This window comes from Micropterus dolomieu, linkage group LG01, assembly GCF_021292245.1.
Source record: "Micropterus dolomieu isolate WLL.071019.BEF.003 ecotype Adirondacks linkage group LG01, ASM2129224v1, whole genome shotgun sequence".
In the NCBI taxonomy this organism is placed as follows: domain Eukaryota; kingdom Metazoa; phylum Chordata; class Actinopteri; order Centrarchiformes; family Centrarchidae; genus Micropterus; species Micropterus dolomieu.
In genome coordinates this window covers 9,731,914-9,745,354 of record NC_060150.1, presented here as the reverse complement: position 1 = coordinate 9,745,354, position 13,441 = coordinate 9,731,914, and the positions used below count along the sequence as shown (strand labels likewise).

At 39.0% G+C, this 13,441-nt stretch overlaps 1 protein-coding gene across 4 annotated transcripts in view; it reads right to left on the bottom strand.

The window, feature by feature from the left end:
* The window catches only part of LOC123974868 (male-specific lethal 3 homolog), a 63,127-nt gene that overhangs the window by 38,751 nt on the left and 10,935 nt on the right, over positions 1 to 13,441 (bottom strand). Inside the window, exons 14-15 of one of the 4 annotated variants that reach the window (XM_046055872.1) lie at positions 10,153 to 10,194; positions 9,773 to 9,830 (exon numbers count right to left, since the gene is read on the bottom strand). The exons of the other annotated variants lie outside the window; for them this stretch is intronic. Coding sequence (XP_045911828.1) covers positions 9,788 to 9,830; positions 10,153 to 10,194 — 85 coding nt within the window. The 3' untranslated portion in view covers positions 9,773 to 9,787. Of the gene's footprint in view, positions 1 to 9,772; positions 9,831 to 10,152; positions 10,195 to 13,441 lie in introns of those variants that run through there. 4 annotated transcript variants of the gene reach the window in all.

The window sequence follows — 13,441 nt, the reverse complement described above, 5'->3', positions numbered from 1 at the left end:
TGTATGTATATATATATATATATATATATATATATATATATATATATATATATATATATAATGTTTTAATAAAATCTTAATTAAAAATTTTTCATATTAGTTGAGAATTTATTTAAAACAGCATTTTACATATATACAGCCCGCAAATACATACTACATAGTGCAGGAAGTAATGTGCACACAAATACATACTACATAGTGCAGGAAGTAATGTGCACACAAATACATACTACATAGTGCAGGAAGTAATGTGCACACAAATGTACAAAATAATAACATTTTATGAAGCCACACTACACACACACACACACACACACACACACACACGCCACACTTCCCAACAGACAGCTAGCTAAACCCTCTCAATCCATGATGTAATCTGTAAGTGTGTTCAGTAATTACAAGGTCCTGGATTCCCCTGCTGCTTGGAGCCACCTCAGCCTTATGTAACTGATGACTCACGTGCCATCAATTCAGTGAGCAAGATTACAATATGGCTGCTTTAAATCCTGCAGCAAGACAGTCCGGCATTAAATCCATCAACTTGCTCAGATGAGCTATGATGATCAGTCAGGAGATGAAGAAAAAAAAAATGGTGATGCTATCAGTGCCAAGGAGCTCACTAATGCTAACAGTCAGTCAGTGTAGTACAACTTGTAGTATTTAATACATCAATAAACAATTACCTAATTTACAGAGAAGCCTGTCAATATGCGACTGACATTTTGCATCCCATTCAGTTCATTTTGATTGGGGATGCCAAATTGTACAAATGGGTTTTAAATTTTTTTAAAATAAGGTTCTGTCACTTATGCTTGCGAGAGCGGTTTTGTACAGTATGTAATAACGACAGTTATTATTACCGTACACAGTTTAATTACCATGATAATTAATGGTATGGTTAACCGCGCTATTACAATCTCACGGCAAACACTGTCCAGCGTCTCCCAGAAACAGGCGCGCATGCGCAGAATGCAACGTGGGTTTGTTTGGGTCAATCACAACGCTGCGGAGATTTTTCAGTCACTCTGAAGTCCGGTCATATTTTAGTTTTTATGAGAGCGATTGAACAAAATTACCTTATAGTGAACGCAGGGTGAGTTAACTTTTAGCTTTGGTTTGTCTGACTTGTTAACAGCGTATAAACTGTAGCTTTCAGTGTTAGCTGCTCTTGTAAAAGCGCTACACGTTGTTCTGTTGCTGTGTGCGTCGTGTGTCGGCAGAGTCTATTGGTCCACTGCACATGATAACACGTTATGCAGTTTAGTCAACCAACCAGCATATCTAGAAATGCTACAGAGTCCTCTGTATTTATGTCAGTTGTTGGGCTCATTGTAGTTACTATCACGGTCTTCTAAAACTTTTTTGTTTTCATGTAATTGTCCACGGGGTCATTGTATTACCTATATAATATAAAATCTTGATAATGCACACTGATGATTTTCATATGTTTACAAAAGGTATTTGCTGTTATTTTATTTTTTATGCACACAAAATGGCAATTGTATTTGTAGTTTCCAATATAAAACTTGTTGAAATGGTTTCGGTGTGTGTTTCAGTACATTTTTCGGCACATTTTTACAATACCGTGATAATACTGATAACCGTGATAATTTTGGTCACTATAATCGTGATATGAAATTTTCATACCGTTTCATCCCTAACAGTAACCTTATGTATTATGTTTGTGCAGATATAACCAGTGGTGGAAAGTAAGTATATTTACTCAAGTAGTATACCTAAGTACAATGACTTAAACTTGACTAAGTGTTACCATTTGATGCTGCTTTATACTCTACTCCACTACATTTCAGAGGGAAATACTGTACTCCACATTTATTTGACAGCTATAGTTATAGGGTTACAATTCAGATCAAGATTTCACATACAAAACATATGGTCCATCTATAAAACTTTATGCATTACTATGAATTAAGCTTCCTGACAGTATAAGTAGATAAATTAGCTCCAAGTACTGCTTATATATTAATTACCAACATCAATAATATGATAAGGGGCCATTCCTCTTAATGTACGAATACTTTTACTTTTGATACTTTAAGTATTTTTTGTTACTAATACTTTTACTTAAATACAATTTTAATGTAGAGCCTTTAAATACTAATGGAGTATGTTTGGTATGTTATTGCTACTTTTACTTAAGGACATTATTTGAATACTTCTTCTACCACTTACTATAATGACATTCGGATTCCTGCTTGGTCACAGGTGTAGACATTGTAGAGTATTTCAACTTCTGACATTAGACACAATGCAGAGCTGGCCTTGGCTAACAAGAATAAAGCAATTTAACTTAATCCACAATAGACTTAATCCATAAACACTACATGTTTCAGATGAAAACAAAAACAGCAATAAGGGAAGGCATCAAAAGACAACACAACAGTCAAGCACAACAATCTTCATTAAGAATCTGTGACACTGAGCAACAGGCCCACAACAATGACTCCAACAACCAACAGTAACATTTATGTCAACTCCCCAAGGAGCTAAGCTCTTGCTACAAACTTCAACACTCTGATTAGGAAGTACTGAAAGAGGAAATGCATCTTCCCCTCAAAGAAATTCTACTTTGCAAAGAAGTCCAACAGCGATGACATGCATTCTGTGCAAGTACACAACAAGAGGGACACCAGAACTTACTGGAAAGCAGTTAACATTCCCAGATCGTCATCGTCGTCGCATGGCTCCATCCTGTCAGCCCGGACCAGACAGATGAAGGAATGAACGGGTGGAGAGATTGGGATGGACGCCCCGGCCCCACCACCACCCAAAGGCTCAGAGCGCCGTCGAAACAGCTCCTGTCCCGCTCCCTGAGTCCAACTCCTCCACTGAAAAATCCACCTCTGAATCTCTTTTTTTTTTAAATCCCCAAACTCAATTTTCTGTGTGTGTGTGTGGAGATTGTGTGTGAGTGTGGGGTGTGTGTGTGAGAGTGTGTGTGTGTGTGTGTGTGTTCCTGTCTTTCTATTCCCTTTTTTTTTTTTCCATTCCTAGCTTGGTGCCAAATGTTCCAGCTTAGCACCGCTGCGCAGCACCACTGGTGATGGATTTAGCCAGGGCATCTGGGCCAGCGGGGATAAACTCCATTCACTCGCACAAACACACATAAATGCACAGACATCGGCGCGCACACACATGCATGCAGAGAGTGTCATGGGGCGTGAGATAACAGGGGGACAATGTTGGGAAAACCTCCCCCAACACAGCATCATCAGAGAGATGACAAGAAGTGTGATATACAGTGTTGTCCAGTGCTCGCACACAAACTCCCTTTCCCCCGCACACAGCTCGTACACAGCTCGCACACAGAGCACACACAGAGCGGATGGATCAATGCATGAACAGATGTGTGCCAACTTTAGAGCTGCTACTAAGCGCAGACATCAGCAGATGTACTTACAGTGAGCATGTGTATGTGTGCGAGTGTGTATCTCAGACACAAAGATGTCTGAAGCCACTCTTAAACCCTAATGCAACATAGGTTGGCTGTGTGTGTGTGTGTGTGTGTGTGTGTGTGTGTGTGTGTGTGTGTGTATCAATGACTGTGAAGTGATTCTCTCTGGCCGGAGCAGACAGAGGTCAGCTGCGCCTGAGGGCATACAGCAGGCAGAGGTAGATTAACACAACGATAATATATATACAATAAGAGAGTGACACAGCAGCCGTCCTTGCTGACTCAGTTGAGGAGATAAACAAGGACTGGTGACTATAAAATTGGATTGTGTAGATTGAGAGAGAAAATTTATTCACACACACCATCACATAAACTACTTCTACCCTCCCATTTCTCTCAGTGAAGAGGGGGATGAGCACAAACTATATGAAATTACTTAAACCCACTGTAATATCAACACTGTCTGGTCTATGTAGGGGTGTAGGGCACTGGGGGCTATAATAGAGGCGAAGGTTATTGCTAATAATCTTCACTCCCTCTGCATTTATGTGTGGATAAATAAGAATTCAAAGACATAACTTACAGGACAGGAAAAAGGGCTGCAGCCAGGATTTGAGAAATACTGTGGCCATTTTGTATTTTATGTACTGTTTAATTACCTAAATTATATTTCCCATCATGAGGGTCTAAATACTGAGTAGTCATTTGGGTTGGACCTGAGTATTGAATGAACAGACCAATTCTTAGTCTAATTTACTTATTAGATATTTCTGAACTGGGAAATTTTATATAATATTTAATTTAGGCGAAGCTTTTTATTTAATGCTGATGCATCAAGTAGTTTGATCAAAACACAGATAAAAAAACAAAAATGTTTATATCCCCCAAAGTTAGGTAGAAGTCAAAGTATATTGAGTATGAACATGGAATGGAATCAGCTTGTAAAATAACCACTATGTGTAAGTTTTTAAATTGTAGAACATAAACTACCCCCAGGCGGGCATGAGTCATCAGTCTGCTCAATAGTAGTAACTGCCAGTAAACTTCAACAACAAGGACAAAGAGAGGGCCTGCCTAAAGAAATTTGAGTATAGCAGACACACTTTGCAAGAATGCAACAGGGATAAAGTTCATCAAGGTGACGCCCGGGTGTGCAGTGTACAGACTTAGCATTTTGTGCTACATGATCCATTGTTTTCCTATGGAGGCCACGCAGACACAAAACAGTCCTTTCTTGGGCATTGAGTGCTGCACAGATTTTATACCTCAATTTCGCTCACCTTGCTTGTCGATTACTTTTTAATGCTGCCCACAATGCAATCTGCAAGCAATCAGTGAACTATGCCCAAACACTTTTTGTTCATTGGATTTTTACTTTTGTCTGACAGAGGATAACTGTTACATTGAAATATATATTTCACTAACACTCTTTGTTAGGATTGTTGTTTAATTTCACACATTTCCCTGTGCTTCCCTTTTACCTGGCACACACGGACCTATGCTACACAATGCTGGTGTGCTCTTCTGTGCTCTGCATCCCACCTGGCAATGAGAAGCCTCTCACAGTACTGGAGAATCTGAAATCAGCGGTCATAAGAAATCATTACACATTTGTATCTTCAGTGTTAATTGTTTGTCCGTAGAAGGCTACAGAAATACAGTATTTATTAAACAAAAATGCCATGTTCTAAAGTGGTGCAAGCAGGTTATGGATTCTCCTGTCAAGATCAACAGTGAGTTTAGAAGGTTTTGAGTGATGTTAGTGGATAAAAAGGCAGAAAAGGTGACTTTAGCTGTATTTTCTGTTAAGCAGGAGTTTAGTCAGTAGTTTCAGAGACACCAGAAATCACCGTTCAGGTTGTCTGATGTATTGTTGGCCTAATTCAATACAACATCTGAGATAGAAAAGCAGTACTCTGATAACCCAAGTGTAAGGTAACCCATACAGCACCTACAATCTCACTCCACTTTACATCTAGCCGGCTGCCAAAAAGGGCTGCCTGTCTGATTATCATTGAGAATTATCACTGCATGGTCTGATGCCCCCTACAATCACCCTTTGTAGGTGAGAACATTGCTCTTTTTCACAGTTAAATTTTCTTCTATATCTTTCAAACAGTTTTTCCACAGAATTTGGCAATGATATAAATGACATTAAAAGGAAAATCAAGCAGTTGCAGGTGGCTTTTGGAGACATGACTGATTACCTGGTAATTATTAATGATTGTTTTATATAATACTCCACATTGTAAATTGTAAAATTGTTATAGTGTATTTGCAGATATAATGCTAGCCACGCACATTCCAGTTCAGTGAATGCCAGCTACCTCTGAGATGCCACCTGGTACTGACTGTTGGCCAAGTAGCTATCTATAGCCATGTCTAAAGGGATGGAACTACTGATTTGTATATGCCCATGACCTCTGTGTGACTACTTATATATACACAGCACGATAAAACAATTATGATTAGACTGAAATAGCTGCTGATATGGTATACTGTGTTGAAATATCAGATATCAACCAGCTAGCATTTTCTACTGTAGATATGGAGGTTGCTCCGTGACCATTTATTAAATTAAACTGGCGCTTTTATCCAAATCAACTTACAATTGCTATTGATATCAAAGGTTGCATGCTTTTGGAGCAACTGGTGGACGTGTCACAGTGGGGAGTTGAACACTGGGTCTCTCACACCAAAGACATGCATCTTATCCACTGTTCCATCACCACCCCATTGCCACATTAAAAAACTGCTAAAAATCCTATTTCTTTCCTAATTTTACTCCCTTATTTCCATATTTTCCTGAACTTAAATAAATGCTTTAGCTCACCCAGCTTCAAAGGTTATATGATTTAGAATTGAGGTTAAGGTTGCTATGAAGGTGAATGTTCAGCAGTGGCAAAGGTGAATAGATACAGGGAACAAATACAGATTACAGAATGAGAATAAGCTCCTAAATGCCTTAAAACCCATACACGTACAGGTGTGTGTGTGTGTTTTGTGTTCATATGATGCTGGAAATGACTCCTGGCCAAATGACTGGGCCTGGTCGTGTCCATCTGGAGGCTTTGTAGACTTTATGTAACATGGTTTGTGTACTGGCAAAAGCAAGGAAAAGAGTCTCCTAAGTAAAGGCTTTTTTATCCACTTCCTACCATAAGCTGTATTTTATGAAATATTATGTGGATTGTCATGGTGGGTGGGTGGGTGGGGGGCGGCTGAATGGAAGAGGAGGATCTTGGTGATGACTCATTGTCCAAAATAAAAGATGATGGACTTCAAGATGCAGATATTGTTAATAGGTAAAAATACAACAGTATTGCTATTTAGCACAAAAGCAATAACCTGTCATAATCTGTATCATTCACAGATAAAAAGAATCACATCTATAATGGATTTGATGCAACAGACGGCTCACTCCTGAGTGCCAATGGCCCTTACTGTTTCATTAAAATGAGATTCATCCTCTTTAATTACACCCTCTCCTATCAGTCATAATACACCCGAAATTAACTGACCCAGCCACCAGCTGATCATCACAGAAAATCTGTTGCTTCTGCACCAATACAGTTGCCCAATTGTCTGTGAATTCAACAGCATTCTCCACATCTAACTACTATTTGTTGTTAAAAAGACTAAATGTCTAGTTTTTGATTAACCTTGAATAAAGCATCCCAATGAAAACACTGTAATTAAATGTCAAAATGTCTCATTTTGATAGGCTGTAACTCTCACGCCTGTATTCCACACACATCCAGCTATACTCACAAACTCAATTGGTGGTCCAATGAGGGCTCTACAACTAAAGGTCAACTTAAGGGTAATCAAGGGACAACTCTGGAGTGATTTAGTCATCTCGGTTCTAGTGTCCAAAATATACTTGCTTTAATTTTTCATCTCATTACTTCTCATATGTTTCTTTTGTATTGTGATAATATCTGGTTTTGAACATCCAGTGTGAGCAAAACGTATTTTAATGCACCACGACTTGCTGTACAATGTTATTTAGTGTGTCTTGATCATAAAAACCATACTGCTGTCATAGTGTAACCTGCAACTATTGCGATGGTGTAACCGTAGACTTATTTGCCCCAAAGGACTGTCTCAGGTAAGAAATGTCTTTAAATGCTCAATCTCCATTACTTTTGACATAATTTCGTATACTGTGTCCTCAGACTGCACTTGCGAAACAACGTACATGAACGTATGATTCATTATGATATTTGACTGTAAAATATTTACTGTATGTTTATATTAACATAAATGAAAAGTTAGCTCTGGGTGGGCATTTTCAGATGTACACTAGGTAAAGATTCTTTACTGGCTGCAAAGTAGTGTTTGTTGTACTCGTCTCAGAATTGATTGCATTTCTACTGAAGAACAGTCAAGATGACAACTGTGGAGATATCACTAACTTGCCTGTGCATTGCCGATGTATTTATTAACATCCTTACTCTTACTGGAGGTAAAAAACTTAATATGTAATATTAGCTATACATACTGTATTAAGTTAGCTACTTGTGTATAACATATATACTATATGTTTCAGGGAACTAGTTTCAATTGCTTGCCAGCTATTTGCCACCTAGCTAAATGCACAAGCTACCTAATTTAGTTAGGTATTTGAGGGACCATTGAGACATTGAGGGAAGTAGCTAATGCTCTATACACTTTGGTCTTGGTCATATCTTGGTCTCAGTTTGGGTGGTCTTGACTACAACACTACTACATAGCTCATTAAACACTTAATCTATCATCCATCACATTTTATGTCGAAATGTGTGACATTATTTACTTTTATCAATCTGGGCTGGGAAATGGTGTATATACTGTGGGTTTAGGAGGGTGGCCATACAGACTGCACGCACTGCAGAGCCTCACGCTAAAGCCGGACTTTAAATCCTCTCAAATTTGATGTCAAAACCACAGAGCTTGAACGAGTTGAGAATGCAGTTACTACAGTGAGATAAGTGGTGGGGCTCAGATGAGAGTGCCTCCACCCAACTGTGAAAATGTCTGCCACATATACTGCTCGCCTGTAGAGATGGAAACAACTTTCTCCAAAATTCTCCATTAGACCTAACCATTTACAGCCTCTGTTCAGGTGAAATGAGGCACTAAGCACACTGGAACATGGAAATTCACAGTGATATTTGATTATCTGTACACTGCCATGAGTATGTAAAATTGAATAGATACAGCATTTTGAGCAGAAAAAATCATTAAATTCAGGGCAGAAGATCTGAGAAAAGAAATAAAGTGGCTAAAAGAAATAAAAAAGAATGACTAGAGAAAATAAAACACACACACACACACACACACACACAACCAAAAATGTATGTACTCCACAGACATAAACATCCCCTGCACCTCAATAACACTCCCCCATACATAGTGTACAGCAGTACACTCTGCCCACATAGCTCATCATTACATCATAGAGACATGGAGGATGAGATGTGAGTAAATACTATACCTTATCTTACCTCATGACTCAGTGCGCCATCATGCTGCGGCTCTCTGCCCGACTGTATCCTAATCCTCAGGCTGCCACAAGCAGAGGGGCAGGCAGGCTCCAACAAACACAATAACCAGAACTGCAGCAAAATGACTTTATGTTTGGGTCAGTGGGGGTGGGGTGACAACTGAAAAACTAAAACAAAAATGTTGTTGTGAAGTTGCTGAGTTAAACTTGAGAAAAACTACATTAGAAGAAGGAGAAATGAGAGAAAAGGCTGGCGATCAAGGGCAGAGGTGGTGATGGGGTCAGGTAGGGGACCAGACGTCCCAAATTATGAGTAGTTGACACATGATAGGCACTGCACTAATTAAATGAATTTAAATTAAATAAATTTTATGTAACAGATCATGATTTTCAAAGTTGTACACAACACAGTCATTGTGTTGTTTTCCTAATGACAGACAGTTGACCTCATGAACAAAAAAAATTCATTTTAGCATTGAGTTTTGACTTTCACGTGTTATGAATGTAATGTATGCTACCGGAAGGCACGCCAATATCCAACTCCCCTGTCCCGAATTTCACTGTTCTCATCTGGTCATCCTAAGGTCAGGTGATTCAGCAGCAAGTCACCCCCTCTCTAGTTTTGTTCCGGAAAATACGGCACAGCAAGGGCAAAAACAGTAAGTCACAGAAACAGTAAGTTATGTTCAGAAATGCTATTTATTTTATTGTTATTATTCTCACGTGAGGCATCCAATTTTCTTCCAGATGGTCCAATCACAGTTAAACTTCCCTAATTGCACCAGCCAACGGGGTTTAAGCAATGATCGCTGTAACCTTTTTAGACTTTAAATACAGCAGGAGAACATTAACTCTTTCCCTGCACATTACTGATTCAGAGATCAGCAAAAGGAAGAAAGTGCAAAATAGGAGATATGGGGAGACCTGGAGGAGGCAGAGAAAGAGTGAAGGGTTGACAACTGCCAAACAAATTTTGCCCAAACTTTTGAAATGACATAAGAAATATGAAAATGTGAATATGAATTTGCAACGTTTCCATCAATCGGGTTAACGTGATTTAATTGTTTTTTCTTAATAGAATAGCTTAGAATAGCAGGGGGAAATAACTAGCCTGGCTCTCTCCAAAGTTAAAACGCTTCTGAATTGAATTGACTCCGCTGTGCCTAGTTGTTGTTTGTTTGGTACATTTTTAAACATTGGAGAGAGCAAGGCTAAACTAATCTCCTAGCTCCAGCTTAATACTTACAGGACAGATATAGCAATGACATCAATCTTCTTATCCAACTCTCTACAAAAAAAAAAGTATAAAACTATTAATTAAATTTAAAATTTTAGCTAAGATTTTTTTAATTAATTAGTATGACCTTTGTCACAAAATGAAACAAATTTTTTTTATTAAAAATGGAATGCGTTTTGTAAATATTGTACTCTGTATATTTATCTGTATATATTATGCACAACATTTCCATGTGCCCAAGAACAGCGCACTGCAAAATGTTATAAAAGTCAACAAGATTTAGATTCCCATTTGTCTTTCTTCACACCTGAATGAGTAAATACATGCAAGTAGCTGACATTTGCCATTTCTATTCAGACATTCCATTTTAAAGACGGAAACCCAGCTACTGACAAAGAGAGAAAAAGAGCAAATTGCATTTATATTCCTCAATTGGCTCTGAAAGATTCCTCAACCAAAGATTAATCAGTCTCTGTGTAAAAATACTGAACACTCAGGGAGTTTGGGGTGATTTGAAGACATGGTGAGAGGGTTCAGTGGAAAGCTTTTATATAATATATATATATATATATATATATATATATATATATATAGTGGAGTGATGAAAAGTGGAAAGGATAGAGAAAAAGTAAGGCTTGATGAACAACACCCTGGGTTTTGCCACTTGCCAGAGACTGAGATTCTCTGAAGAATTCAAGGAGGTGATTTATGGTCTCTATCTAAACTAATGCACAGCTTCTTTTATCCGCTCTCTCAGTCCTGCTACTGGGAATCAGACTCCCTTTACAGAACCTCTCATGATTAAAACCAGATGAAACAGATAATCATCGCCACTTTTATCCTCTTCTTTCCCATCTTTTCTAGAGAGGTTAGTTGTTTTTCTTGCTGCTCTCAACCAGAAAGGGAGAAAGAACAATATTTTTTTGCAATGACTCAGATGATTAGACGGCTTTATCAAAATGTCAGTGGTATGCTGTCACAAGCTCAACAAGTATGCAAACCACATATTGATATTGGTGGGCTTAATGAAAACACCGCTATCAGGTCAAAATTTAAATGTTGTTTATGAGAAAATACCAGCAAAACTAATCAGCCTCAGTTGTACTGCGTAGGTTCGTTTTATGTTGGTTTTAAATCACCAAACTCCTATTTCTCACCACTACATTGCACATCAAAGTGTTTCTGTCACTTATTTTCACCCTGTCCCTGATGAATGCTGTAGCTATTACAGTGATGTACTTACTCATCATTTCCGAGAAAAGATGTCTCCCTCCATGCAACCTCCCTGGTTCCTGCTTCACAAGAGATCTTAACTGAAGAAGACGTCTTTAGGTGCTGGTCAACAAACGGTTTACAGCCGCTGGGTGTTGTCACAGATGTCGAGACTTGGTCAGAGCTGACTGATGTGAGGTCAGTGCTAAGGTCAAATGATGTCCAAGAAGAGTCAGAGGAGGCAGAGGAGCTGCCGTACACCTTCTCCTCTTGCAATCCATCTCCTAGGTCCATGGTGCAAGAACGAGAACAGAGAGAAGGGGAGGACGGGTGGGTAAAATACAGGAGAATGAAGATGAGTGATGAGTGAATAGGAAAAAAATCCCAGAGACATGGGATGAAGATGGGTAAGGAGATGAATGCGTCAAAAGATCTTGATAAAGCAAAAGCTTGGAGTGGATGGACACAAAGGAAGCAGAAAACACTGAATTAGATGAGTGAAATGAATGAAAAGAAATGTATGCGCACTCCTTCTGGCCAAAAGCTTCTAACTCTATTCTCTGTCTCAATAAATTGAGTGAGCAGAGGAACGGGAAGACAAAAGACTAATCAGAGGAAACATTAGACAAAAGAGATGGTGATATGGATGTGAGGGCAGGAAAAGAAAACCACTCGGGGACTAAAGAAGAAGCCAGACACTGAGAGGGTGGGATGGAAAGATAGGACACAGCCGCTGCAGATGGAAGGGGTTGAACACAAACAAAAGAAGAGGCGGAATCAGGTGAAAGGTGCGGGCAGCAGCACTTATGAGGTGATAACGCACATCTCATTACATCCCATTTTTCCCTCCAACAATTGAATCATGTGGTAAGTGGAGAGAGACGTTGCGGGACGGGAAATCGATTTGAGATGCACGGTGAGGCTTGAACTGGTGGCTTCTGCGGCTACATGATAGCAGCAAGCAAGAGAGTGCTGTCTTGGGTTGCAGTGATAAGCGGTTCATTACAAGAAGTCGAACCCAGTGCAAATACAATTAGGGCTAACCACTAAAACCCATTAGGACCTTGATATGGGGAGGCCAGATTAGCCAGCTTTCTATAGATACACAGGAAATAGACTAAGAGCATAGTTCAGAAGAGAGTAAAGATACAGTATACAGGTATGGGAAAAGAGACTATCATACATCAAATTTACATCAAATCCAAGCTCCTTTTAAAAATTACCTTTTTTAAGGTTTTCAAATGTGCGCCAAAAGGTTAACTTAACTGCACTAGAAATTTGGCAAAGACTTGGTAAATACAGTGTACTTGCTTTATTTGAAAAACTCGATAGCTTTAAAATAGAAAGCATAGCATTAAGCTTAAAAGGTTCTGGCTTTCCCCATCTAACTTGACCAAACTACATAAAACAATACACGAATGAAAAATGGAGGCAAATTATGTTGGAATATGAGAGTTAGATTAGAAGACTGATGCCACTCCGATGTTTGTCTATCAAGTATGAAGCTAGAGCCAAGACTCGATTAGTTTGGCTTAGCAAAAACTAACAGCTGGAGGAAAGAGCTACCCTGATACACTCCAACAGCTCAAAAACATCACTAGCACTACCTCTAAAGCTAATTAAACACCTTGTATCTCATTTGTTTAATTCTTACACAAACAAAAACAGGTGTGTTTTTGAGCTTTCAGATAACGCCACGCTAGCTGCTTCCCCCTGCTGCGTCTGTATGCTAAGTTAAGCTAAACTTCCAGCTCAAGTTCCAAAGTTAATTCAAGAGACATGAGAGTAGTATAGTCTTCTCTTCTAACTCGTGGCAATAAAAAAAAAAGCTATTTCCCAAAATGTTAAATAATTTCTCCAAGAGAGCTGTGCCAGAGCTACAAGAGTTCTGCTGGGAGATATAATACTGGCATTTAGAGTGGCTTTGCCCACTGGGTCAAAGTCCCTCAACACAGAGGTGTTTCTGGACAACCACTTCCAAAAGTCAATGCTTTTGAACATCATATTGAACCCTAATGGCTGCCAAAAACACATCCACCTCTGCTTAGAACAACAAGCACTAGAAGACTCCCATCCATCTTCAGCA